A 25990-nucleotide genomic window follows, 5' to 3' on the forward strand; every position below is an offset into this window, starting at 1 on the left:
AGGAGCTGCACACAAACCATGGAGGACTAGATTAAGGTTCCAGGATGGACAAATTCTCCTAACCAGAGGCCGCAAATTCCTAGTTCCTCTGAGGAACCTGACAACATCCGGATGAGCTGAAATAACGGAATCCTCAATCTTGCCACGAAGGCAGCCCAAGGCTACCACTTGAACCCTAAGGGAGCTAGGAGCTAAGCCTTTCTCAAAGCCAGCCTGCAGAAATGACAAATATCGGGAATGGAGGACTGTAGGGTACTAATTCCACGAGTAGCACACCAATACTCAAACACCTTCCATACTCTAACGAAAGCCAGATTAGTAGACTTTCTCCTGGCTTGCAATAAGGTGGTGACGACAGACTTCGAATAACTTTTCCACCTTAATCTCCTCCTCTCAAAAGCCAAGCCACTAGACAAAAGTGATCGGCCTTCTCTGAAAATATGGGATCCTTACAAAGAAGGCCCTTCAGATGACCAAACCAAAGCGGGCCATCCACTGCCATGTTGATGAGATTCGCAAACCAAGGACGCCTCGGCCACTCCAGGGCAACCAAAATCACCTCCCCGCGATATTTCTCTATGCAATGCAACACCTTGCCCACCAATGGCCAAGGAGGGAACACAAAGCAGAACCCCCTGTGGCCAAGGCAGGACTAGAGCATCAACACCTTTGGCCCCATGCTGTCGCCTTCGACTGAAGAAGCGAAACGCTTTGGCATTCTGACGAGTTGCCATCAGATCCACATGAGGGGAGCCTTAACGATCTGTGATGAGCTGCATCACAGCTTCCAACAATTCCCATTTGCCTGGATCTAACCGAGTCCGACTTAGGAAATCCGCTTGAACACTGTCGACCTTGGCTATGTGAGACTCCGCCCAATGAATCAAGGCTTTTGCCTCCCGAGCTACCAGCTGATTTGGTACCATCCTGCCGGTTGATGTACGCCACTGTTGTTGCATTGTCGGAAAGAATCCACACAGAGCACCCTTTTATCAACCGTAAGAACTCCTTCAAAGCTAACCGGACCGCCCTGGTCTCCAAATGGTTGATAGACCATGCAGATTTTCTCGCAGACCAAATACCTTGGACTGATCGATGTTGACAAACCGCCCCACAGCCAGAGAGACTGGCGACAGTAGTAACTATCACCCAGTCCGGCACTTCGAGGTCCATCCCGTGAAGAAGATTGGGGGTCTGAAGCCACCATGACAGACTGTCTCTGGCCACGCCCTCGAGAAGTAACGGCAAGTGAAACTCTTCTGAAATCTGCTTCCACCGCACCAAAAGCGCCCTTTGCAATGGCCTCATATGGAAAAATACCCATGGAAGCAATTCCAACGTTGAAGTCATGGAGCCTAGAACCTGTAAATAATCCCATACTTTGGGAATTCGTAAATTCAACAACCGGCAGATCTGATTCTGCACCTTCAGCACTCGCTCTTCCGAAAGATACACCTTGCAGAGCGTCGAACCGAGCACCTAAGTACTCCAAGAACTGAATCGGAGACAAATGACTCTTTGCCAGGTTCTCTACCCTGCCAAGAGACCTGAAGAACCTCGAGAACTCTGCTGACTGAATGAAGACAGAGAGTTTCTGATTTCACGCTGATAAGCCAATCGTCCAGATATGGGTGCACCAGGACTCCCTCCTTCCAAAGTGCCACAGCTGCCACCACTATCACATTGGTGAAGGTGCGTGGGTTGTGGCAAGTCCGAAAGGATGGGCCTGAAACTGAAAATGCTGGCCCAGCACCATGAAGAGGAGAAAGCGCTGGGAGTCTAGGTGGATTGGACTATGCAGATAGGCCTCCATGAGATCCAAGGATGCAAGAAACTCCCCCTTGCGCACAGCCACTATAACTGACCGCAAGTTCTCCATCCAGAAGCGGGAAACTGAGAGCGGCATTCACTTTCTTCAAATCCAGAATGGGCCGGAAAGTGCCCTCCTTCTTTGGAATCACAAAATAGATAGAGTAGTGGCCCGTGCGAAGTTCCGCGGGGCGAACCAGTATCACTGCTCCCAAGCTTTGGAAACACACTAAGGTCTCCCACACCGCCACCTGCTTGCTGACTGGACCGCAGGGGGAAATTAGAAAAAGCTTGCGAATGGGTCAAGCAAAATCTAAAACGTAGTCATCTTTTACCACACTGAGAACCCACTGGTCCTGCATAAGCTTGGCCCACTCGCCGTAAAATTGAGTCAAGCGACCTCCTATAATAGGAATGACTGAGTGGACCGGCCTCGCTTCATTGTGAGGACTTACATCCGGATGCGGATCCTCCTGTGGCCCCCCGAAAGGACTGCCCCCAAGGCGGGAATGATCTCGGAGAGGCAAGAGGAAACCTTGCTGGTCTTGATCTCCTATCGGAGCGAAACAGAGACCGAACCTGAAAGAATCTGTTAGCTATGGGCTTGTCCTCGGGTAAACGGAGAGGCTTGTTATCACCGAGAGACTGAATCAGTTGCTCAAGGTCTTCCCCAAACAAGAGGCGACCTTTAAAAGGCAAGGAGCCTCACTGCATTTTTGAGGAGATGTCCGCCGACCAGTTACGCAGCCAGAGCAACCTCCTAGCCACTACCGCCGAAGCCATAGCCCTAGAGGACATTTGCACCAAGTCATAGAGAGCATCCGCCCCAAAAGTCACAGCCACCTCAACACGCTCAGCTGTGTCCGTGTATTCCCCCGCCTTCGGAAGGTGCGCCTGTATCTGTTGCATCCAGCAGAGGCACACACACTGCATAAAACTTGAACAAATGCTGCCTGTAACCCCAAAGTAGAAACCTCAAAAATCCACTTGAGGTGTACCTCTAATTTGCGATCTTGCTTATCTTTCAATGCCGCGGAACCAATCACGGGAATAGTGGTTCTCTTAGTCACCGCCGCATCGACCTTAGGGAGAGCAAAACATTCCAAGTCCTCCTCAGGAAGCGAATAAAGCTTTCCCATGGTCCTAGCAGCTTTCAGACCAGCATCTGGAGTCCCCCATTCCACGTCAACTAACTTCCTAACAAACTTATAGAATGGGAATGAAGCTGGGGGACCCCTCACCCCATCAAGGATGGGGTCCATACCTTCCGAATCCGTATCACCCTGGGGCATTTTAACTCCCAACATATGAAAGGCTAACGGGAGCAAACTCTCCAATTCCTCCCTCTTGAACAAGCGAACCTCCTTCGGGTCATCTGACGTGGGAGGAGAGATCCCCAGGTTGTCCCCTACAGTGGTATCATCGGTCACCGGATCAATCGAACCTGCCAGTTCTCCATGGACAGGTTCGTCCCCAGTATCCCTGGGAGCTTGATCAGAACCATCCGAGCCAGATCCCGGGGGATCAAAAAGCCTGCGACCCAGGGACGTAGCAGACCTGCTCAGATGGGCCAAACCAGAACCAGCCCGAATAGAAGGAGCCCCAGCTGCCCCCCCTGGGCTGTGCCTGAGTGGGCCTGACCAACGTCTTAGCACCAGAGGGCTGCTGACTGGCCAAAAAAGCATCATGAAGCAGCAGCACGAATTCTGGGGAAAAATACTCTCCCTGCTCCAGCCCCCTCAGGACAAATGGCAGGAACGGTCATAATCGCAGCTTTCCCCCCCCCCCCCCCCCCGACCACCAGCAAAGTTGGATCGGGCCGGGGACAAACATGGTGAACCCTCCCTCACGCTCCCCAATGGTGCGGGAATAGCCGCCGAAAAATCCAAGATGGCCACCGTTCCTGTGCCGTCTGAGGAAAAAGCAGCAGGACAGAGGACAGAGCCCCTGCCGAGTTCAGGAGCGCAATCGGCCGAACTGCAACGCCGCTTTGCGGGCAGAGGAGCTCCAGAGGAGCCCTCCGTGCCCTCAGAACAAGCCGCGCAGAGATTTGCCCGATTCAAGCACGATTGTGCCGAACTGCAGGTTCTGCACGCGGCACCACGGGCCATGCTAGGGGAAGGAATCGAAGGAGGAAACCAAGAAAAAATTTAGAAAAAGAAACGTCCCCGTCCCCCCCCGAAACGGGCTGATCTTACCAGCAAGCTGAGGAGGAAGTTGCCCACACTGCTAAGCTGCTGCCCTTCTTTTTTTTTTTTTTTTTTCAAAAACTCTCTCAAAAAACTAACAGACTTAAAGCCTATATAAAAAAGAAACAGGCAGTCTCAGGAAACAGGGAGAACTGAAATGAAAAAAAACCCCATGGAGCCTGCAGCCGCTTGAGCGGCCTCGTGAGGGGAGGGATCTGGATAACCAGATGTACACCCCATGGGCGCACAGACGGGCACACAAAAGGGTGACAACTCCCGGCCTGTCCGCCTCAACCAGACGGGGGTAGGTATCACAGGAAAACCTGAAGTAACCAATAAAACCCCCAGGAGGAAGGCTCAAAAGTAAACCATCCTAAAAGAAAAGCGCAGAACTGCAGGTTCTACAGCCTCTGCCATCTGCTGGAGACAGAGAAATCCTGAGGAACTGCAGGTGTCACTGGGGTTTATGAGGCAGTGTCAGTTAAACTTTCTCTGTCTCCATCTGCTAGCAGTGATGCATAAACCCAGGAGTCTGGACTGATCCAGGTATGTACAGAGAATGCCCCCTTAAGCGTGCGACATGCATGCGCATGCATAAACACACAAAAACAGACAGATTGCCCCCTTCAGTGTGCCACACACACAGATATCTCCAGGACACTATTCAGATATCACCTGGCTTTTCACAATGCATTGTAGACCAGAGTCACAGTTCAGCCAAATTCATCCTGTCCCTCCAAGGGTCAGCATCTCCAGAAAAAGAAGTGGAGGGGGACACTCTCCCTGGGTATGGAAGGGGAGGAATCCACGCGCCCTCTTGGTTACCTGATGAGAATGTTCAGCTCCTCACTCTTCTGCTGTAAGTCTGATTTTTCTTGGGACAGCTGCGACTGCAGTTTCTGGTTCATGTCCAGCAGAACCTCGTTTTTACTTTCGTCCAGCAAAGACTAAAAGGTGAATTTTAATATGATTATAGCCTGTGACTCCCATCCCTCTCCCAGGGTTAGCTCTTCAACCCTTACAGGTCTCACCTTCATAATAGAATACATCTGTTTTTCCAGCTGGCGAATCTGTGCTACATGCTGTCTTACTACTTCCTGCAGATGAAGGATACTGCTGCGCTGCTCCTCGGGATTGCTGGAGATTTCGAGCTGAAATCGCACACGCTGCTTTTTCTCACTGTGCTCCTGAGAAAGTTAGATGAGAGAGGCAGACACATTGAACTGAAGTTGACATAAGCACAAAGCTCTCAGGCTCTGGATCCTATCCTTTGCCTACAAGCTCCACATAGTAACAGTTGATGATGACAGAAAAAGATCAATAGGTCCATTCAGTCTACATTGTCAAGGAAATATCTCTGCTGTCAGCCACAGAGCATGACAACTTGTAGGTCAGCATTTCTTATGCAAGATGGTATTTTTCAACTTCCTCTATGGAACATGCAAGATTCCCCTTCTAGTTCACACTCAGCATCCCTACTCTCACACTTCCAATCATAAGGATAAACCACACAACTAGCAATACTAGTGAGGCTGTTACCCAATCATCCAGTCTCCTAGGTCTCCGTGGCATTTCCTGATGACTCCCTGCCATGCCAACCTGGTTAACACAAAGAATGCATAGCCTGCCACACAGACCTGGCTATGTGATTCCCTATGTTTCTATTACTGTACAGTACTGAGCCTGCCACACAGATCTGGCTATGCAAGTACCTATGTGTTACAAGTTCAGACCTTGCACACTGATATCCTGCCCAGGAGCTCTGACGTGGGGGAAGGGGGGCTAATCTCACTGAGGTTTACACTGGGGCTACCTGAGGGGCTTATCCCATATAAACACACAGAATTACTGGGATTATACTAGGGGGCTTGAACCCAGGAGCTAATTCCCAACACAAAGAGCCACACACAAACTTTGATTCAATACAGTTTATTTGATTCAGTGAGTTTATTTGAGCAATAGGAGGATAGAACAAAATAAAATCAGATTATACTGAAGAAGTAATGGTAAATAATAAAAATTGCTAATTAGATATAAAAAGCTTACATGTTTCCAAAGAATCAGTCTGTACCATGACATGCAGAGCTCTCTCCCCTCTCTCTCTGCTATTTTTGCTTATACACTAAAAATGTTTGTGAAAGCAGTGATGTTCCCTCCCTCTTATTTCTTATCAAGTCTCAGCTGCAGCTGTGTGGCCTTCTTTCTCTCTCAGGTTTTATTTGCTAGCTTTCTCATCATAGACCTACTGGAATAACTAAAACAGACTCTTGCCTGTTCGTAAACATTTCACAGTGCAAGACAGTAAATAGGAGTTCTCTCAGAGGTCAGTCCAGATGAGTGGGATGTACCCAAGCCCCTCTATTCTGGGTAAGAACCCAAAAGACCCATTGTGCAATACACTCTCCCCAAACAAACATCGCTTCCTCAGGAGCACGCACATCTAAACGGTAATATTTGGTGAAAGTGTTAAAAGAAGACCATGTCGCTGCACAACAGATCTCCTGCGGAGAACGTTGACACTCCGCCCACGAGGTCGCCTGTGCCCTAGTGGAATGCGCTTGCAACCGCTCCGGCACTAGCCAGCCCTTGCAGATTTAAGCCGAAGCTATCATCTCTTTTTTTTTTTTTTAATTTGACAATTTTTATTTATATCCTTAGTGTAACAAATAACCATAACATTAGCTGAGAAAGCAGACATTAAACATTCCAGAACAGAGGATCGTTCAAACCCCAATAACGATCCCAAGAACTAACCTCCCTCCCCCCCTCCTTCCCCCTAACAGGGTACCATTACACAGCTCTTTATCCATCCGCCCGCTATGGTTACATAGTTTGGTAAATAGATATCGTACATCCACAGTCTGCCTGTATAAATAGACAAATCAACCTGATTAGTATAGAGTATCACATCTAATACAAAGTCCTATGAGAGATTATACATACACCATAGGAAGGATTGCCTGTTAAGGGTAATGCAGTATCATCCCAATATCAGACCAACAATAATAGCGACTATCCCATGCCTAAAACGGTGGCAAAGGGCTTCCAAGAGATGTTGAAGGCAGCCAAACGGTGATGGCGGGCAGCTGTCAAATGGGCTAAGCGATAGTAGGAGAAGAATTTAGCTTTAACCTCTGTGAGCGAGGGAATATTCCCAGATTTCCAGTTAGCGGCTATCAGGCTGCGAGAGGCAATAAACAATTGGGCACAAACCCTGTGATATTTCTTGGGCACCTGGTCGGGAAAATCATGTAGCAATGCCACTGGAACACTTGGGCCAATATGTAATTCCAGTATGTTGCTGAGCCAGTCAAATATCTCCTTCCATAAGGAGGCAATTTTGGGGCAGTGCCACCAGATATGTAAATAGGTACCCACTGCTCCGCATTGGTGCCAGCATTTATCGTCGATGAGGGGATAAAATCTATGTAATTTATCAGGGGTGTGGTACCACTGGTACACCATTTTATAGCAATTTTCCTGGAGCTTAGCTGAAATCGAGCATTGTCTAGCCAATTTCAAGATATCACCCCATGCTTGTTGCCCCAGTTGGGTATTCAGATCAGCCTCCCATTGTTGGACAAATTTGCACTGTTCGAGGCCGAGTGGGAAAAATAGTTGATAGAGCTTAGAAATGGCCCCCTTGAGAAGGTCACTATAAAGGAAGTAGGACTCTATGATAGATCTGCCTGGCCGGAGGGAGCCTGCTCGTTGTAGGGTGCGGATAAAATGAGTGATTTGGGCATATGCTAGAAAACTTAGGGGGGGGCAAGTTGTATTTAATAGCTAAGTGTTCCACTGATAGGACTGACCCCTGGGAAATGAAGTGCTCAATAGTGAATATCCCCTTCTCCCGCCAGCTGTGAAAGTAAGAGGAGTTGCTGCCCGATTTAAATCGGTCATTGAAAGCTAAAGACGATTGATAGAAGTAATGATAATCTCCTACGAGCTGTTTGCGTGTCTGCCCCCAAATTCTCAGTGTGGTCTCAAGGGCCCATGGGATACACCGCACAGGTCCCCAGACATCCCGCGGCTGCCATGGCATAGCGGTGACCGCCATCCAACCTACCATAGCCTGTTCGAGTTGAACCCACTGTTTGGGAGAGGTAGTGCGGTTAAGATCCAGGAGAGCTCGTAGTTGCGCAGCCTGATAGTACCGCAGAATGTTAGGTACCCCCAAACCTCCCTGCGGCTTTGGTAAAAAGAGAAGAGCACGGGGTAGCCGGGGGGGGGGGGGGGGGGGGGGGGGGTCGCCTGCGCCATATAAAATAAAAAATCCTGCGCTGCCAGTTACGAAGAATAGAAGCAGGGATATAAACTGGTATTGAGGAAAACAAATACAGGAATTTCAGCTATCATCTCTTTTAACCAGTGAGCAATGATGCCCTTGGAAGCCTTATCTCCCCTTCTTTACTCTGCTGAACAGGACAAACAGATGATCCTAGCTCCGAAAGGGATTTGTGACCTTGAGATATTGCAAAAGGATCCGACAAACATTCAATAAGTGAAGTTCCCTAGGCATCGAAGAATCGGCTGCAAGTTCGAAAAGGCCGGAAGCTTGACCACCTGATTTAAGGTGAAAAGAGGACACTACCTTCGGCAAACAAAGGAACCATGCGCAACGAAACCCCCATAGTCCGAAAAACGGAGGAAAGGATTCCTACACGACAACGCTTGCAACTCAAATTCACCTAGCTGAACAGATGGCCACCAGAAAAACAGTCTTCAGGGTTAAATCCTTCAACAATGCCCTCTGCATTAGCTCAAAAGAGGGCCCACACAGCACCTGAAGCGCCAAATTCAAATTCCACGCCTTACAGATCTTCCACACCGGAGGACGCAGATGCTTTGCCCGCTCAGGAAATGAGCCACATCCGGATGAGACGCCAGCAGTCTTCCCTGAATTCTGCCACGTAAGGAACCCAAAGCTGCTTCCTGGACCTGAAGGGAATTATAAGTTAACCCCCTTAGATAACCCGCACTGCAGCAAATCCAAGATCTCCGGGATATCCACCTCTAAGGGCTGCACTCCTGAGGGGGCACTGGAACAATGAGGCATAGCAGCTGTAAGCGCTGGAGCTTGTCCTGCACTGCCATCCATTTGCTCTGGGAGACCAGCAGGAAACTGCAAAGACATCCCTGAGCAGCTGAGAAAATTCTAAGGCGTAACTGTCTCTTACCACCTCTACTTCTCACTGGTCAGATGTTATTCTGGTCCGCTCCTCATAAAAAAAAGAGAGGGAAAGCTCTCTCCAATAGCCTACTGAGAGGAGTGGACCCTCACACCTTCATTGTCGGACCTTACTTCCAGTCTTCCCTTGGGACCACTGTCTCTTGGGGATCTGTGCCGATTCTGAAAAGGCTGCTGACTGCCTGAACTCTGTTTCTGCGATGCTTGAGCAGGGGCTCTGCCCGCTCAAAATTTCCTAGCCTTTCGAAAATGGGCTCGGAGCAGAAAGGACTTTCTAGAACCCTCCTTGTCTTCAGACGACTTTTTGCCTTTTGACTCTTCCAACTGCTTCATGAGCTTCTCCAAATCCTCCCCGAAGAGAAACTCCCCCCTGAGAGAGGTTCAACAGCTGGGCCTTAGACCAAACATCCACCGACAAATTTCGCAGCCACAAGAGCCTTTGCACCACTACCGCCGGTCTAAGGCCCAGCTGTTTAACTTCTCTCAGGCGGGAGCAAATCCACTGCTCTCGTGCTAAACTTTCAATTGAAACCTGGGAATGCAGCAAAGATTGAGCATGAACAAGTTTATCTTTGATGTTAGCCCCTCGAGTTGTAACAATGAGGGGTGTCTCCTTGAAAATATCATGAAGTGCTAGCACATGCCAATGACAGCGTATTGATGAAGCAATCACATTTGTAGCAACCGATTGTTTGAATACACAAACAAGCTGTGGATCATGTTTAGTAGGTTTATACTGCAACAAACTCTGCCTATCTGAATATTTTGCCCTTTTGTAAGCCTTTTTGATTGCTGATTTAGGGTACCCACGTTCCAAAAATCTATCTGCAATATAGAAGCTTGAATCTCAAAGACCATCATTGTAGAACAAATATGTTTTGCGCGGAAAAATTGGCTTACAGGTAGCCCACATTTAAAAGAATAAGGGAGATGAAGAGATTGTTGAAAATTCCGGTTTGTCCAAGAAAGTGGCCATACCGACGAGAAACCTCTGCCGATCTTTGGCTTATCCTCCGAAAGCTTGTGTCCTTTATTCTCTCCCAGCTGCTTCACGAGTTCCTCTGAATCATCTCCAAAAAAAGCTTCCCTTTAAAAGGTAACGCTCCTAATTGAGACTTAGACCAAACATCCGCCAACCAGTTCTGCAACCAAAGGAGCCGCCTGGCTGAGACTGAGGACATCATAGTCCAGGAGGACGCATGGATGCGTTCATATAATGCATCCACTCTGTAGGCCACTATGGCTTCCAGCCGCTCAGCCTCTGATGCTGACATAACTTTATCAGACTGCAACTGCTGCACCCAGTGTAAACCGACCAGAAACATAAAACTGCTGCACACCGCAGCATGAATGCCCAAAGCAAACACCTCAAAAATCTTTTTGAGGTGGACCTCCAATTTTCTATCCAGAATATCCTTTAGTGCAGCAGACCCCGCCACAGAGATAGTTGTCTTCTTCGTCACCGCTGATACCGAAGCATCCACAATAACTCAAATGAGTCTTCTGGCAACGGATATAATTCTTACATACCTTTATCAACCTTCAAACCTGTGTCTGGAGTCTCCCACTCCTGGAGCACCAGCTTCTTTATGGATATGTGAAATGGAAAGCCTTAGCCGGACCCCTTAAGCCCTCCATGACTAGGTCCACTTCTTCATGATCCAATTCATCTCTTGGGATTCCCAAATCCTTAAGAAAGCAGGGAATCCGGGTCCACAATTCTTCCCTGTGGAATAGGCGAACCACCATCGGATCATCGCCTTCCATTGTAGCAGGCTGGCCCTCTCTTCATCCGGATCCTGAAGGTCTGGAGCAAGATCTATCACCAGAGGATCCTCTGCCTGAGCGTCTCCCCCTTCTGAATCTTCTGAAGACTCATCTGCCTCCACTGAACAAGAGACCTGATCCAGGACTCACCGAACCCTGGTTGCCCCCCTAGCCTGAATCCCTCTGGACCTCTTAATAGGGCATGGATCCTAAGAACCCTTGGGGCTTAAAGGGCAGCATCCCACAGCCTTCCTGGCCAAATACACCTTGTGCATTAGCAAAACAAAATCTAGGGAAAATTCAGCTGGATCATCCGAATCCTGAATCATCCGAATCCTGAATCCTGGTCTTCATCCTCCTCAGACAAAAGTTCCCGGGACCCTCGGGCCTCTGCAGGCTTCCTGTTGGCTGGAGATAACAGTGAGGGAAGGGCAGCTTCCTTTCCCGCCTTCTCAGCTAAAGAAGCTAAAATGGCTGCCGTTCCCGCTGAAACCAGGAAGGGGTCCCCCTCAGCTACATCGGCACTTCCCGTGGCCTCCGCAGACATCCGGTGCCTGCCCAATGTTTTTTCCAGCCTCCCCGAACTACCCCACTGGGTACAAGTACCAACAAGTGACAGACCCGCACATGCCTCTCCACAAGCTGTGCACTGACTGTCATGCGGCATGGCTGCTATCAAGCTGCACATGCGCCCAACCAACGATACAAGGAGGATTAGGCATGGGGAGTGGAGCCCCGGCAAACAGCTTGCAAAGTGCTGTGCGCAACAAGTCCCACTCAACCCCGGCATACAGAACAGCAGGAAAAACATACAACCCTCTTACATTTTCTTTTTTTAAACTTTATATGTCCAATAAACACTTCCCTGCATCAGGCTGTTGATTTCAGTTGTCCTCCTGGAGGAGAGGGAGAGGGAACTGGCACCACCAATCATTTCCCCTCTCAGCGGCAAAAAGGACTGAGACCGAAAAGGGTTTCCAAACCCCCCCACTCGTCCACTCCTCTACCAGAAAGGATGGCCCTACCAGGAACTATTGACCTTCTGGAAGGAACTCTTCACCTAATCTTCCTAATACTAGGTTTGGTTTTTTTTGTCTTCAGACTTCAGGTTTTGCACCACCACCATCTGATGGAAACAGAGAAATACTGGTAGACTGCAGGTAGCACACCAGGATATATGCCAGCATCAGCAAAACTTTCTCTGTTTCCAGCTGCTGGAAGGGAGGCAAAACCAAGGAGTCTGGACTGATATGAGTACATACAGGGAACACCTCAGGGAGCATCTTGTAACTTCTCTTCTTCTGTCCCTTCTTTCTTTCTTCTTAACTGCAGGTTTGCACCTCTACCATCTGCTAGAGACAGAGAAATACTGAGGGACTGCAGGTGGCACTCTCGGTTATGTAGCAGTGTTTCAAAAGTTTTTAGTTCTCTGCCTCCATCTGCTGGTAGGGATGCAAAACCCACTTGTCTGGACTGATCTGGGATACGAACAGGATCATTAAATATAATCACTCCATATTCTCTTTCCTTCTTTGCAAACGTTAGTAACTCACTCACCATGTATTACTCCCTTGGATTTCTGCACGCAAAATGCAAAACACTTACGTTTTCAGTATGGACACTTAGCTGAGAAGCAGTCAACCACTCCTTGATCTTCTCATACCATCTCTTCTCTCAGGTGTGATCATTCTGCCTTAGAATTTACCATCTACAAGGAGAATCTTTTCTTCCTAACCCCTCTGCAGCATCTCTCACACTGCTATCAGATCAGCCTCAGAACTTTTTTCAGATTAAAGTACCATGTCAAGGTGGGTGTTCATAGACCCTTAGTCACAGTGAAACACTTTTTGACATATCACACATGAAGTCATTAATCCTGTTCTAATTTTTTGATTTTTGATCATGGGCAGCCTTTAACAAATATAACATTGTAACATAACTTTTACGTTACAACCTCGTACTTAATTTCCGAGACAGTGGGACGCTATGTTGAAGTCATTTTTTGTTACTTTTTGCTGAGGATATATATATCTAGAGGATAGGTCGTATGGATTCAGAGTTTTCACCCAGACACAGACTAGTTTGAAGGCCATAGGCCAACCTCTGAGTGAACTCCTGTTTTCTGTCTTGCACTGTGAAATGTTTACAAACAGGAAAGGTGTTTATTTAGTTATTCCACTAAGTCTATGATGAGAAAGCAAGCAATAGGAAAATTGGTCCATACCTGCTAATTTTCGTTCCTGTAGTACCCCGGATCAGTCCAGACAGTGGGATGTACCAAAGCTTCCCTAAGTAGGGTGGGACTCAGATAGTCCCGCTCGAAGCACCTGTCTGCTGAAGGAAGCAAAAACTGGCGCCTGTACATTGAGGCGATAATGACGAGCAAAAGTATTAAGAGATTTCCAAGTAGCTGCTCTGCATATCTCTTGTGGGAAGACAGACTGGCTTTCCACCCAAGAGGTAGCCTGCAACCGGAGTGAATGGGCTTTTAAACCTTCCGGGACCGGCCAGCCCTGACAAATATAAGCCGAGGCAATCGTCTCCTTTAGCCAGCGAGTGATGGTAGCCTTTGATGCTTTATTCCCCCTATTGGGTCCGCTCCATAAAACAAAAAGATGATCTGAGACTCGAACTCGTTCGTGACTTCTAAGTATCGCAGCAGGACACGTTTCACATCAAGGCGCCTTAAGTCTTTGCCATGTGTGTTGTCAGTGTCCTCTGGAGAAAAGGTAGGTAGCTCCACTGTGATTTAAATGAAAGGAGGAAACGACCTTTGGTAAAAAAGATGGTACCGTCTTGAATGAGACACCTGAATCAGAAAAGCGAAGGAATGGCTCTCTGCAAGACAAGGCTTGGAGCTCGGACACTCTCCTGGCTGAGCAAATAGAGACTAGAAAAACTGTCTTAAGAGTCAAGTCTTTGAGTGTGGCCCGTCTGAGGGGTTCGAATGATGCCTCGCATAGGACACGAAGCACCAGATTGAGACTCCATGACGGACATGTAGCCCGGACAGGCGGGTTCAAATGCTTCGCCCCCTTGAGGAACCGAATGACATCTGGGTGGGCCGCCAAAGTGTAACCATCAACCTGCCCTAAAAGGGAACCAAGAGCCGAAACTTGGACCCAAAGAGAATTGAAAGACAAACCCTTGGAGAGGCCATTCTGTAGAAAAGAGAGGACAAGGGAAACTGGGGCCCTGCGCGCCGGGATTCCTGAGTCCGCACACAAAGTCTCAAACATTCTCCAAACCCGGATGTAAACGAGAGAGGTAGAAGTCTTATGTGCGCGCAACAGAGTGGAAATAACCTCCTCTCTATAACCTTTCTTCCCTAGTCTCCGCCGCTCAAAAGCCAGGCCGCTAGACAAAAGTGATCCGCCTGATTGAAAAATACTGGACCTTGCTGTAGAAGGTTTGGGAGGTGACCGAGGTGAAGAGGATTCTCCGTCGCGAGGTTTACTAGATCCGCAAACCATGGTCTTCGGGGCCATTCTGGCACCACGAGAATGACCAGCCCCTTGAGTTCTATTCTTCTGAGCACCTTCCCCACCAGAGGCCAGGGTGGGAACATGTAGAGGAGTATGTCGCGAGGCCAGGGTAGCACCAGAGCGTCCACCCCTTCGGAGCTGTGCTCTCTTCTGCAACTGAAGAATCTGGGAGCCTTCGCATTCTTCTGAGTGGCCATTAGGTCCAGGTGGGTAGTGCCCAAATTGCGAATGTTAAGAGCCATCGCCTCTTCGGACAACTCCCACTCTCCGGGGTCTAGGTGTTGACGACTTAAGAAATCGGCTTGGACATTCTCCTTCCCTGCAATGTGGGAGGCTGCCAATCGCGCCAAATGCCATTCCGCCCAAGACAACAACTTGCTTGCTTCCAGGGCTACCAGACTACTCCTGGTTCCACCTTGGCAATTGATGTAAGCTGCTGTGGTGGCATTGTCAGAGAGAACCCAAACTGCTTTGTGACGGATCAAGAGCAGGAAAGCCTTCAGCGCCAGGTGAACTGCTCGGGCTTCCAGGCGATTGATGTGCCATTGAGATTGGGGACCATTGTCCTTGTGTAGACTGAGCCTGGTAAACCACTCCCCAGCCGGAGAGGCTGATGTCCGTCGTAACAGTGATCCACTGAGGGGTTTCCAGGTGCACCCCCTTTAGCAGGTGGTCGAGCGACAGTCACTACTGAAGACTGGAGATGGTAAAGTCCAAGAGCGGTAAAGGCATCTGAAACTCCTCTGAGACTGGCTTCCAGCGGGATAGTAAAGCATTCTGTAAAGGACGCATATGTGCGAAGGCCCATGGAATCAAATCTATAGTTGAAGCCATAGAGCCCAGGACCTGCAGGAAGTCCCAGGCTGTGGGCATGGAAAGAGATAATAGATGTCGAACTTGAGCCATGAGCTTGTGTGCCCAGCCCTCAGGAAGGAAAACTTTTCCCGCTCGTGTGTCGAAGCGTGCTCCTAAGAATTCCAGGACTTGGGAAGCCTTGAGACTGCTCTTGGAGAAATTGACTACCCAACCGAGAGAGCTGAGGAGCGACAAAACTTTGTTGACTGCCATAGTGCAGAGATTCTCTGATTTCGCCCGAATGAGCCAGTTGTCCAGGAGGCCGCCACCACCACCATTACCTTGGTAAAAGTGCAGGAGGTGGTAGCTAGGCCAAACAGAAGCGCCCGAAACTGGTAATGATGCCCCAGGATGTTGAAGCGTATGTACTTCTGATGTTCCAGGCAGATCGGGAAATGGAGATAAGCCTCCGTCAAATCCAGAGAAGCTAGGAATTCACCGGTGCGTACCGCCGCTATGACCGACCGCATGGTTTCCATCCAAAAATGGGGGACCTTGAGTGCTTTGTTGACTCTCTTGAGGTCCAGAATTGGTCGAAAGGAGCCGTCCTTTTTGGGAACCACCAAGTAAATGGAATACTGGCCTAACCCCTGCTCCGTGGGGGGGGGGGGGGCCCGGGATGATGGCTCTGAGCTGCTGCAGCCTGTCAAGAGTTTGGCGCATCACATGCTGCTTCCGAAGGGGTCCGCAAGGAGAGATTAGGTAGAGATCTGGGAGAGACTGAGCAAATTCTAAAACGTAGCCTCATTTTATTACTTCGAGGACCCACTGATCCGAAGTAATTTTGACCCATTCCTCGTGGTAAAGGGAGAGCCGGCCTAAGTTGAGAACGGAGGAATGGTCCGGCTGCATCTCATTGAGAGGACTTTGAGGCGGATCCTTGAGGGAATGGACGGCGTCCACAAAAGGAATGAGAACACGATTGAGATCTTGTGGAGGGGTTTCTTTGTGGAGCCCCCCGTGACCTATTGTACCTGCGCTGCCCCCTGAAATGGAGTGCGAAGGAAAAAAGGATCTGGACGGTTTAGGGCGATCCTCAGGAAGCTTATGAATCTTGTTCTTCCCTAAAGATTTGATAAGCTGTTCTAGGTCCTCCCTGAAGAGGAATTTAGCTTTGAAGGAGAGAGTGCCCAACTGTAATTTAGAAGAGGAGTCCGCTGCCCAATTTCGCAGCCAGAGGAGGCGCCTGGCCGAGACAGCTGAAACCATGGATCTGTCCAGCACTCTGAGGAGATCATAGAGGGCATCAGCACCGTACGCAACCGCAGCTTCCAGACGTTCCACCTGTTCCACCTCTGCAGACGGGAGGTCCTGGGTGCTGAGTAGTTGTTGAACCCACCTAAGGTTTGCCCGCTGCATGAGACTGCTATAGACTGTCACTCGCACGCCTAGCACCAAGACTTCAAAAATTCGTTTGAGATACACCTCCAACTTACGATCATGAAGATCCTTTAAAGCCATTGTTCCCACCATCGGAATGATGGTTCTTTTGGTGACTGCGGAAACCGAAGCATCCACTTTAGGGACCTTGAGCAGCTCTAGGCATTGGTCTGGTAGGGGATAGAGCTTGGCCATTGCTCTGCCTACCCGTAAGCTGGATTCAGGAGATTCCCATTCTCTGAGTAGTAACTGCATTAGCATAGGATGAAATGGAAACATGTGTGTGGGGGGGGGGGGGGGCTCTCAGTCTAGCCAGGACAGGGTCCACGTTACTGGAAACCGGGATACTTGCGGTCTCCTCCGGAGGGGCATCTATTCCTAGTTCGGCTAGAACAAAGGGAATGAGCGGGTCCAGCTCCTCCCGCTGGAACAAGCGTAAAACCCGTGGGTCGTCTCCCTCGACCGGTGGATTCTGATTCAAAGTATCTGCATCTGGGTCGGAGTCTGGAAGCTGAGGTGGAAGGTTAGAAGGATCTGGAGGGTCCGGGACTTCCAGTATGGTCTGAACCCGATTCGTCCCCTGAGAATCAGGGAGTTTGGGTCCCTGTTCTAAAGACAACCTAGGAACCTTTGCAGGTGGGGGTCTGGGGAGGGTTCATCCTGCTGCTGTAAGCTAGCAACATAAGCCTTGTGCAATAAAAGCACAAAATCTGTGATAATACCTGGCATTGGAGGGGGGACATCGTGCTGGGGGTCAGGGACCGCAGCAGAAAGATCCATGGGGCTTAGATCCAGGGGTGAATGCTGAAAACAGAATCCCTTCCCCCATCAGGCAACGAATCAGCCGCGAGATCTGGGGACAAAATGGCTGCCATTCCCACGGTTTGCAGGGACGGGGCTAGCCTGGCAGCGCGTTTGCCGGCATGAACACGGGTCGCTGACTTCTCTGGCACCGAAGAGGACCCCTCCCCGCCAGGCAAACAATGTGAACAAACTCCCTCGCGGGAGGGCCACGAGGCAGGCTCCCCGCATGCCACACAGAAAGGAGATCGTGGCATAGTAACAACAGGGGGGGGGGGGGGGGGGGGGGGAGGAACTGCCGCTGAAACCCCTGCTGTGCCTGGCTGCGAGTGGGAGGAGAAGATAATAGCCTTGCACTCCGCTCCTCCCCCCCCCCCCCGAAGTCTGCTGGCCTTCTTGCTATATTTACTGCTTTCTCTTATGATTTTTTTTTTTTTTTTTTTTTAAAGGTACAGAGGAATATTAGCTTCTCTGTCAGCAATGGACCCGAGGCATGTCACATCTCAGGGGTCTCAATGGGGGAGGGTCTGGACCACCAGTATCACCCCGGAGCCAGGCAATGGGCCACCAGGAAAGAGTCCTAGGCTGAACTAATCAAGTGAGGAGACAGGCTTTTGCTTCTCCTGATAATCAAACTTTTTTTTTTTTAACTGCTTGAAATTCTTTTTCTCAAAACACTTGCTTGATCCTTAAGGAATATAGGATGAGGGAAGAAAAGAACTTCCTCAAAGAATGAAATTGCCTAAAAGACTGGGAACCACAGGTTCTGCCACCTTCATCTGCTGGAGACAGAGAAATACTGAAGGGATGCAGGGGGAACACTGTCCTGATACAGGATACCCTTCAAGTTTTTCTCTGTCTCCATCTGCTGGAAAGGAGGCGCAACCCACTGTCTGGACTGATCCGGGTATGTACAGGGAATAACTTATACTGAAGCCTGAGAGAGAGAATCAAGGCCACACAGCTGTGTCTGAAAAACTGATAAGAACTCAGAGGGAGGGAACATCGCTTCTTCCACAAGCGTTTGTAGTGTATAAGGGGAGACAGCGAGAAAGAGAGAGGGAAAGAGAAAGCCCTGGACGTGATGGTATGGCTGAGCCTTTGGAAATGTAAGCTTTTTGTGTCTTATGTAGAAATTGCTATTATCTACCATTACTTTTTCTATACGATCTGATTTTATTTGTTCTATCCTTCTATTGCTCAAATAAACTTACATCCTTACCTGGAACCGTGACATACTGAATCCAAGTTTGGGCGTGGCTTTTTGTGTAGGGGATAAGACCTGGGTTCAAGCCCCCAGGTATAATCCCAGCAATTGTGTTTATGTGAGATTAGCCCCCCCCCCCCAGGTCAGAGCCCCTGGGCAGGATACCAGTGTGAGCGGTCTGAACCCGTAACACGCTATAAGCTAGACAAAAATGCAGAAAGAACTGGGCCATAGGGTCATAGAAGTTTATCTAGAACAAGGACAAGGCCAATTGACATTCCATCTAAGATTATAAAAAACATTCTTAGAATAGACGCAAGGATGCTAATGCCGCAAAATTCCAAGAAAACATTTACATACGAGTCAAGAATTAAATTACTATATGGCCATACAAATTGGCTGTTATAAGCAATCATAGAAATATTGATAATTATGTAACCTAGTTTAGGGGTTGGAAATATACAGCTGTAAATTCTATATAAAGATTTATCAGTAAAATCATTTCAGAGGGAGTTTATGCTGATGCCTTGTGTTGCACTCTGCTTCTTCATAAAGTACCTTAACTGTCTAAGACATTTAATAGCATTTAATAAAAAGCTTTTCTCTACAGCTGTTAGCTTTTAAGTGGCTATTTTCAGAGAACCACAACAATGTCACAGGCCTGCTCTGGACCCTGCCCCTTCCCCACAAGCTCCAGCAGCAGCAGGAGGCACTGTACCTTTCGTTTGGGCTCCACATGCAGTAACAGGTTATTTACAATGTCCAGGATCATGGCATACTGTGCAGGGTTGGTGGATATCTCCAGGTCATGGTGGATGAGGGTGAAGGTGTCGGCAGCTCCTTTAATTGCAGGGACAACAAATAACCAGAATAAATATCCTCATGACAGTCCTGTCATCTCACCTGTGTCTCAGGCCAACTCACAAGCTGTCACCTGCCCATCCCTGCCATTGCCTTCCTCCATCTAACATTCATTATCTCTTGCTTCTTCTCATAAAGATCCTCACCAAATTTCTAACATCACCTCCCCCATTACTCCCAAGTCTGCTTCTCCAACACTACCTCTCCCTTATCCATCAGTACTCATCTGACCCCAAATACCACCTCCCCCATTACTCCAGATTCTGCTTCTCCAACACTACCTCTTCTTGTGCAGTGCCGAAAGCACACTCAGGAAGAAGCATTCTGCAAAGGCTTAATGGATGCAGAGTTGTGTTTAAAGAATGCTTGATCACAAACAGAGAAACAAAAAGAGTTAAATGTTTGATCGAACACAGAACAAGCAGCATGCTGTGAAAGGTTTAATACAAAGGCAGGAATTTGTGTCTCAGAAGCTGTGGATTTCTGCTCAGCTCCTTGCTATGATAGTGATTAGCGCTTCCCTCTGCTTTAAAACCACTGTGTGAACCGCAAGGCCGGAAACGCTGCGTTTATACAGTTTTCTCCTACTGCAGGCAAACAGTCAAGAGAATGAAAAATCAGGGTCCAATCTAAATCATACTATTGTACCAGCCCTTATTGAAAGTTTAATCATCCCCTTGTAGGACACTATCTGATTAATTAGTAAATTCACCTGTAAATTTAAAGTACTCTAATTCCAACTCCCTTAGTATCCTAAACTTAACTAGGAACTCAATAAAACTAAGATGAAGGCAGCAGTCCAGCAGCAAGAGGGGGGCTTTCTAATCTTTTGCATCGAGTGTCACATGTATGATTTTTTACCCACCAGTGAGAAATTGTATGTGTGCACTCAGTGCAAAGAGCTCCTGGCTCTCAGGGAACGAGTCCGATCTCTGGAGGCTAGAGTAGCAGACTTGGAGGAGTTGAGGCAGACAGAGAGGTACATAGATGAGACCTTCAGGGACATAGTAGCCAAGTCCCAAATCCAGTCTGGCAGCCCCAGTGCTGCCTTAGATCAGAAAGGTCTCCCCGTAGGAGAACATCACCCTGGTGTAGCAGGAAGTGATCCTGTAGCAAGGACCTGCTCTCTAGGTGATGTATTGTCCTCTCGCACTGAGAACAAATCTTCCAGGGCTACTGCCCAGGAGGGAAGGGTTAGGCCGGCCATCATAGTTGGTGATTCAATTATTAGAAATGTAGATAGCACGGTGGCTGGTGGATGTGAGGTCCGCCTGGTAACTTGCCTGCCTGGTGCGAAGGTGGCAGACCTCACGCATCACCTAGATAGGATTATAGACAGTGCTGGGGAGCTGTCGTGGTACATGTGGGCACCAACGACATAGGAAAATGTGGGAGAGAGGTTCTGGAAGCCAAATTTTGGATTTTAGGTAGAAAGCTGAAATCCAGAACCTCCAGGGTGGCATTCTCTGAAATGCTTCCTGTTCCACGTGCAGGTCCCCAGAGGCAGGCAGAGCTCCAGAGTTTCAATGCATGGAGGGGATGATTGTGCAGGGAAGAGGGATTCAGTTTTGTAAGGAACTGGGGAAACTTTTGGGGAAGTGGGAGACATTTCCGAAAGGATGGGTTCCACCTTAACCAGAGTGGAACGAAGCTGCTGGCACTAACTTTTAAAAAGGAGATAGAGCAGCTTTTAAACTAGAACAAGGAGGAAAGCAGACAGTCAACTCAGTGCATGATTCAGAGAAATGTATCCTTGAAGGATACTAATGAAACAGGAGTGTTAGGGCATCCCAACAAAGAGGTTTAAAGTAAACATAGTCCATGTCCCTATATGTAAAAAAAAAATCACCAAAGCTAATGATTTCCAAATTATCCCTAACAACTGAAAAGCAGGTTGTTAAAACAAACAAAAAACACACTTTGAAATGTCTGTATGCCAATGCCAGAAGTCTAAGAAGTAAGATGGGAGAGTTAGAGTGTATAGCAGTAAATGATGACATTGACATAATTGGCATCACAGAGACCTGGTGGAAGGAGGATAACCAATGGGACAGTGCTATATCAGGGTACAAATTATATCGCAATGATAGGGAGGATCAACTTGGTGGGGGTGTGGCACTTTATGTCCAGGAGGGTATAGAGTCCAATAGGATAAATATCATACAAGAGACTAAATGCTCAGTAGAATCTATAAGGGTAGAAATCCCATGTGTGTTGGGTAAGAGTATAGTGATAGGAGTATACTACCGTTCACCTGGACAAAATCGTCAGACAGATGATGAAATGCTAAGAGAAATCAGGGAGGCTAACCAATTTGGCAGTGCAATAATAATGGGAGATTTCAATTACCCCAATATTGACTGGGTAAATGGGTTCTTCCTCCCTCTCGTAACTACCTCCCCTCCCCCCATCACACCCCGGCTCTCCATCAGGTCGGTTTCCCCCTCCCACCCCTGTCTTATCCTCGGGATCCTCTTCCCGCTCTAGGATACAGCTAAATGCCTATGCCTTTAGTTTAAATAACTTTCACTCATTATTTTATATTAATATCAACTCACCATTTACAGTTAAACTTAACTTAATACTAACTAAATTGTATGATGTTCACTTAACTATATATATTGTTTTCAGCGCATTTCTAGAATATCCTAACAGCAGTTGGTACATTTTATACGTATAACCCATTCTCTCTGTTTTCATGCGACGTTCATGAATCTTAATAGCAGTTTGTACTCAATCAATTTGAATTACTAGCAGTTTGTATTACTAGCAGTATTACTAGCAGTTGTATTTGCTTTTAACCCCAGTTTTGTACATTTGGATCCCAGTTCACGTATCCCCTGTTCTATGTAATGCTTTTTTACGCAACACTGTTTGTTTCAATGTAAACCGATGTGATATATAGCCCTACATGAACACCGGTATAGAAAAATCCTAAATAAATAAATAAATAAACAAACAAACAAACATACATACATCAGAACTTGCTAGAGACAAAGTTCTTGGATTTAATAAATGACTGCTTCATGGAGCAATTGGTTCAGGAGCCATCAAGAAAGGGAGCAATTTTAGATTTAATCCTTATTGGAATGCAGGATTTGGTGAGAGAGGTAACGGTGGTGGGGCCACTTGGCAATAGTGATCATAACATGATCAAATTTAAACTAATAACTGGAAGGGGGACAATAAGTAAAATCTACAGCTCTAACTCTAAACTTTCAAAAGAGAAACTTTGATAAAATGAGGAAAATAGAAAAAAAAACTGAAAGGTGCAGCTGCAAAGGTTACAAGTGTTCAACAAGCATGGACATTGTTTAAAAATACAATCCTAGAGGCGCAGTCCAGATGTATTCCACACATTAAGAAAGGTGGAAGGAAGGCAAAACGATTACAGTCATGGTTAAAAGGAGAGGTGAAAGAGGTTATTTTAGCCAAAAAAAATCCTTCAAAAACTGGAAGAAGGATCCATCTGAAGAAAATAGGATAACACATAAGCATTGTCAAGTTAAGTGTAAAACATTGATAAGACAGGCGAAGAGAGAATTTGAAATGAAGTTGGCCATAGAGGCAAAAACTCATAAGATTTTTTTTAAATATATCCAAAACAAGAAACCTGTGAGGGAGTCGGTTGGACCATTAGATGTCCGAGGGGTTAAAGGGGCTCTTAGGGAAGATAAGGCCATTGCAGAAAGACTAAATGAATTCTTTGCTTTCATGTTTACTAATGAGGATGTTGGGGAGATACCAGTTCCGGAGATGGTTTTCAAGGGTGATGAGTCAGACGAACTGAACCAAATCACTGTGAGCCAGGAAGATGTAGTAGGCCAGATTGACAAACTAAAGAGAAGCAAATCACCTGGACCGGATGGTATGCATCCTAGGGTACTGAATGAACTAAAAATGAAATTTCTGATCTATTAGTTAAAATCATCCATTGTACCTGAAGATTGGAGGGTGGCCAATGTAACCCCAATATTTTAAAAAGGCTCCAGGGGCGATACGGGTAACTATAGACCAGTGAGCCTGACTTCAGTGCCAGGAAAAATATTGGAAACTATTCTAAAGATCAAAATCGTAGAGCATATAGAAAGACATGGTTTAATGGAACACAGTCAACATGGATTTACCAAGGGAAGTCTTCATTTTTTTGAAGGGGTTAATAAACATGTGGATAAAGGTGAACCGGTAGATGTAGCGTATTTAGATTTTCAGAAGGCATTTGACAAAGTCCCTCATGAGAGGCTTCTAAGAAAACTAAAAAGTCATGAGATAGGAGGCGATGTCTTTTCATGGATTACAAACTGGTTAAAAGACAGGAAACAGAGAGTAGGATTAAATGGTCGATTTTCTCAGTGGAAAAGGGTAAACAGTGGAGTGCCTCAGGGATCTATACTTGGACCGGTGCTTTTCAACATATTTATATAAGTGATCTGGAAAGGAATATGATGAGTGAGGTTATCAAATTTGTGGATGATACAAAATTATTCAGAGCAGTTAAACCACAAGCGGATTGTGATACATTGCAGGATGAACTTGCAAGACTGGAAGATTGGGCATCCAAATGGCAGATGAAATTTAATGTGGACAAGTGCAAGATGTTGCATATAGGGAAAAATAACCCTTGCTGTAGTTACATGATGTTAGGTTCCATATTAGGAACTACCACCCAGGAAAAAGATCTAGGCATCATAGTGGATAATACTTTAAAATCGTCGGCTCAATGTGCTGCAGCAGTCAAAAAAGCAAACAGAATGTTAGGAATTATTAGGAAGGGAATGGTTAATAAAACGGAAAATGTTATAATGCCTCTGTATCGCTCCACGGTGAGACCGTACCTTGAATACTGTGTACAATTCTGGTCGCCGCATCTCAAAAAAATATAGTTGCGATGGAGAAGGTACAGAGAAGGGCAACCAAAATGATAAAGGGGATGGAACAGCTCCCCTATGAGGAAAGGCTGAAGAGTTTAGGACTTTTCAGCTTGGAGAAGAGACGGCTAAGGGGGGATATGATAGAGGTGTTTAAAATCATGAGAGGTCTAGAACGGGTAGATGTAAATCGGTTATTTACTCTTTCGGATATAAACAGACTAGGGGGCACTCCATGAAGTTAGCATGTGGCACATTTAAAACTAATCGGAGAAAGTTATTTTTCACTCAACGCATAATTAAACTCTGGAATTTGTTGCCAGAGGATGTCATTAGTGCAGTTAGTATAGCTGTGATTAAAAAAGGATTGGATAAGTTCTTGGAGGAGAAGTCCATTACCTGCTATTAAGTTCACTTAGAGAATAGCCACTGCCATTAGCAATGGTAACATGGAATAGACTTAGCTTTTGGGTACTTTCCAGGTTCTTATGGCCTGGTTTGGCCACTGTTGGAAACAGGATGCTGGGCTTGATGGACCCTTGGTCTGACCCAGTATGGCATTTTCTTATGTTCTTATGAGGAGTTTATGGCCTCTTTCAACCAACGGGCGATGGTGGTTTTGGACACCATATTACCCCTCTTTGGTCCATTCCAAAGGACGAAGAGATGATCTGACAATTGAAAACCATTGGTAGCTTCCAGATAATGCAGTAGCGCCCTACGGATATCCAGCTTTCGTAAATCCTTCGAAAAAGAATCCGACCTATCCAGGTCGGTAAACAATGGTAGCTCCACCGACTGGTTCAAATGAAAGGAGGAAATTACTTTTGGCAGAAAAGATGGGACCGTCCGCAAACTAATTCCGGACTCAGAGATCCGCAAGAAAGGCTCCCTGCAGGACAATGCCTGAAGTTCAGAAACCCGGCATGCCGAGGAAATTGCCACCAGGAATACTACCTTCAATGTGAGATCCTTTAGCGTCGCCCTCTTCAGTGGCTCAAAAGGGGGCGCACACAAAGCCTTAAGAACGACATTTAAATTCCAGGATGGACATGGAGAATTTAGCGGAGGGCATAAATGTTTTACCCCCCGCAGAAACCGGGCAACATTGGGGTGCGCTGCCAAGTCCTCCCGTCTACAGACCCGCGTAAACAACCGAGGGCTGCCACCTGCACCCGCAAGGAGCTACAGGACAATCCCTTGACTAAACTGTCCTGTAGAAAGGCTAGAATACTGGAAACGGACGCCCGAGTGGAGACAATCGCACGCGAAACGCACCACGATTCGAAAACCTTCCAAACTTGCACATATGATAAGGAAGTTGACACCTTACGCGACCTCAAGAGAGTGGACACCACTGCGTCTGAATAACCGTTACCTTTTAGACGACGCCTCTCAAACGCCATGCCGCTAAACAAAAACGATCTACCTGATCGAAACAAACAGGCCCCTGGTGAAGGAGGTTCGGCAGAAACGGAAAACGCAGTGGGCCCTCCACCGCGAGATTGACAAGATCCGCGAACCACGGCAGACGGGGCCACTCGGGAGCCACCAGGATTACCTCTGATGGATGGCTC

General features: G+C 47.4%; 1 protein-coding gene across 2 annotated transcripts in view; it reads right to left on the reverse strand.

Moving 5' to 3' along the window:
- KIAA0100 (KIAA0100 ortholog) overlaps nt 1-25990 on the reverse strand; it is a 294167-nt gene that overhangs the window by 40708 nt on the left and 227469 nt on the right. For both annotated transcript variants that reach the window (XM_029611003.1, XM_029611004.1), the window contains exons 29-31: nt 19403-19524; nt 5030-5185; nt 4824-4945 (exon numbers count right to left, since the gene is read on the reverse strand). In XM_029611003.1, coding sequence (XP_029466863.1) covers nt 4824-4945; nt 5030-5185; nt 19403-19524 — 400 coding nt within the window. The remainder of the gene's footprint in view (nt 1-4823; nt 4946-5029; nt 5186-19402; nt 19525-25990) is intronic.

This window comes from Rhinatrema bivittatum, chromosome 8 (genome assembly GCF_901001135.1).
Source record: "Rhinatrema bivittatum chromosome 8, aRhiBiv1.1, whole genome shotgun sequence".
NCBI classification, from domain to species: domain Eukaryota; kingdom Metazoa; phylum Chordata; class Amphibia; order Gymnophiona; family Rhinatrematidae; genus Rhinatrema; species Rhinatrema bivittatum.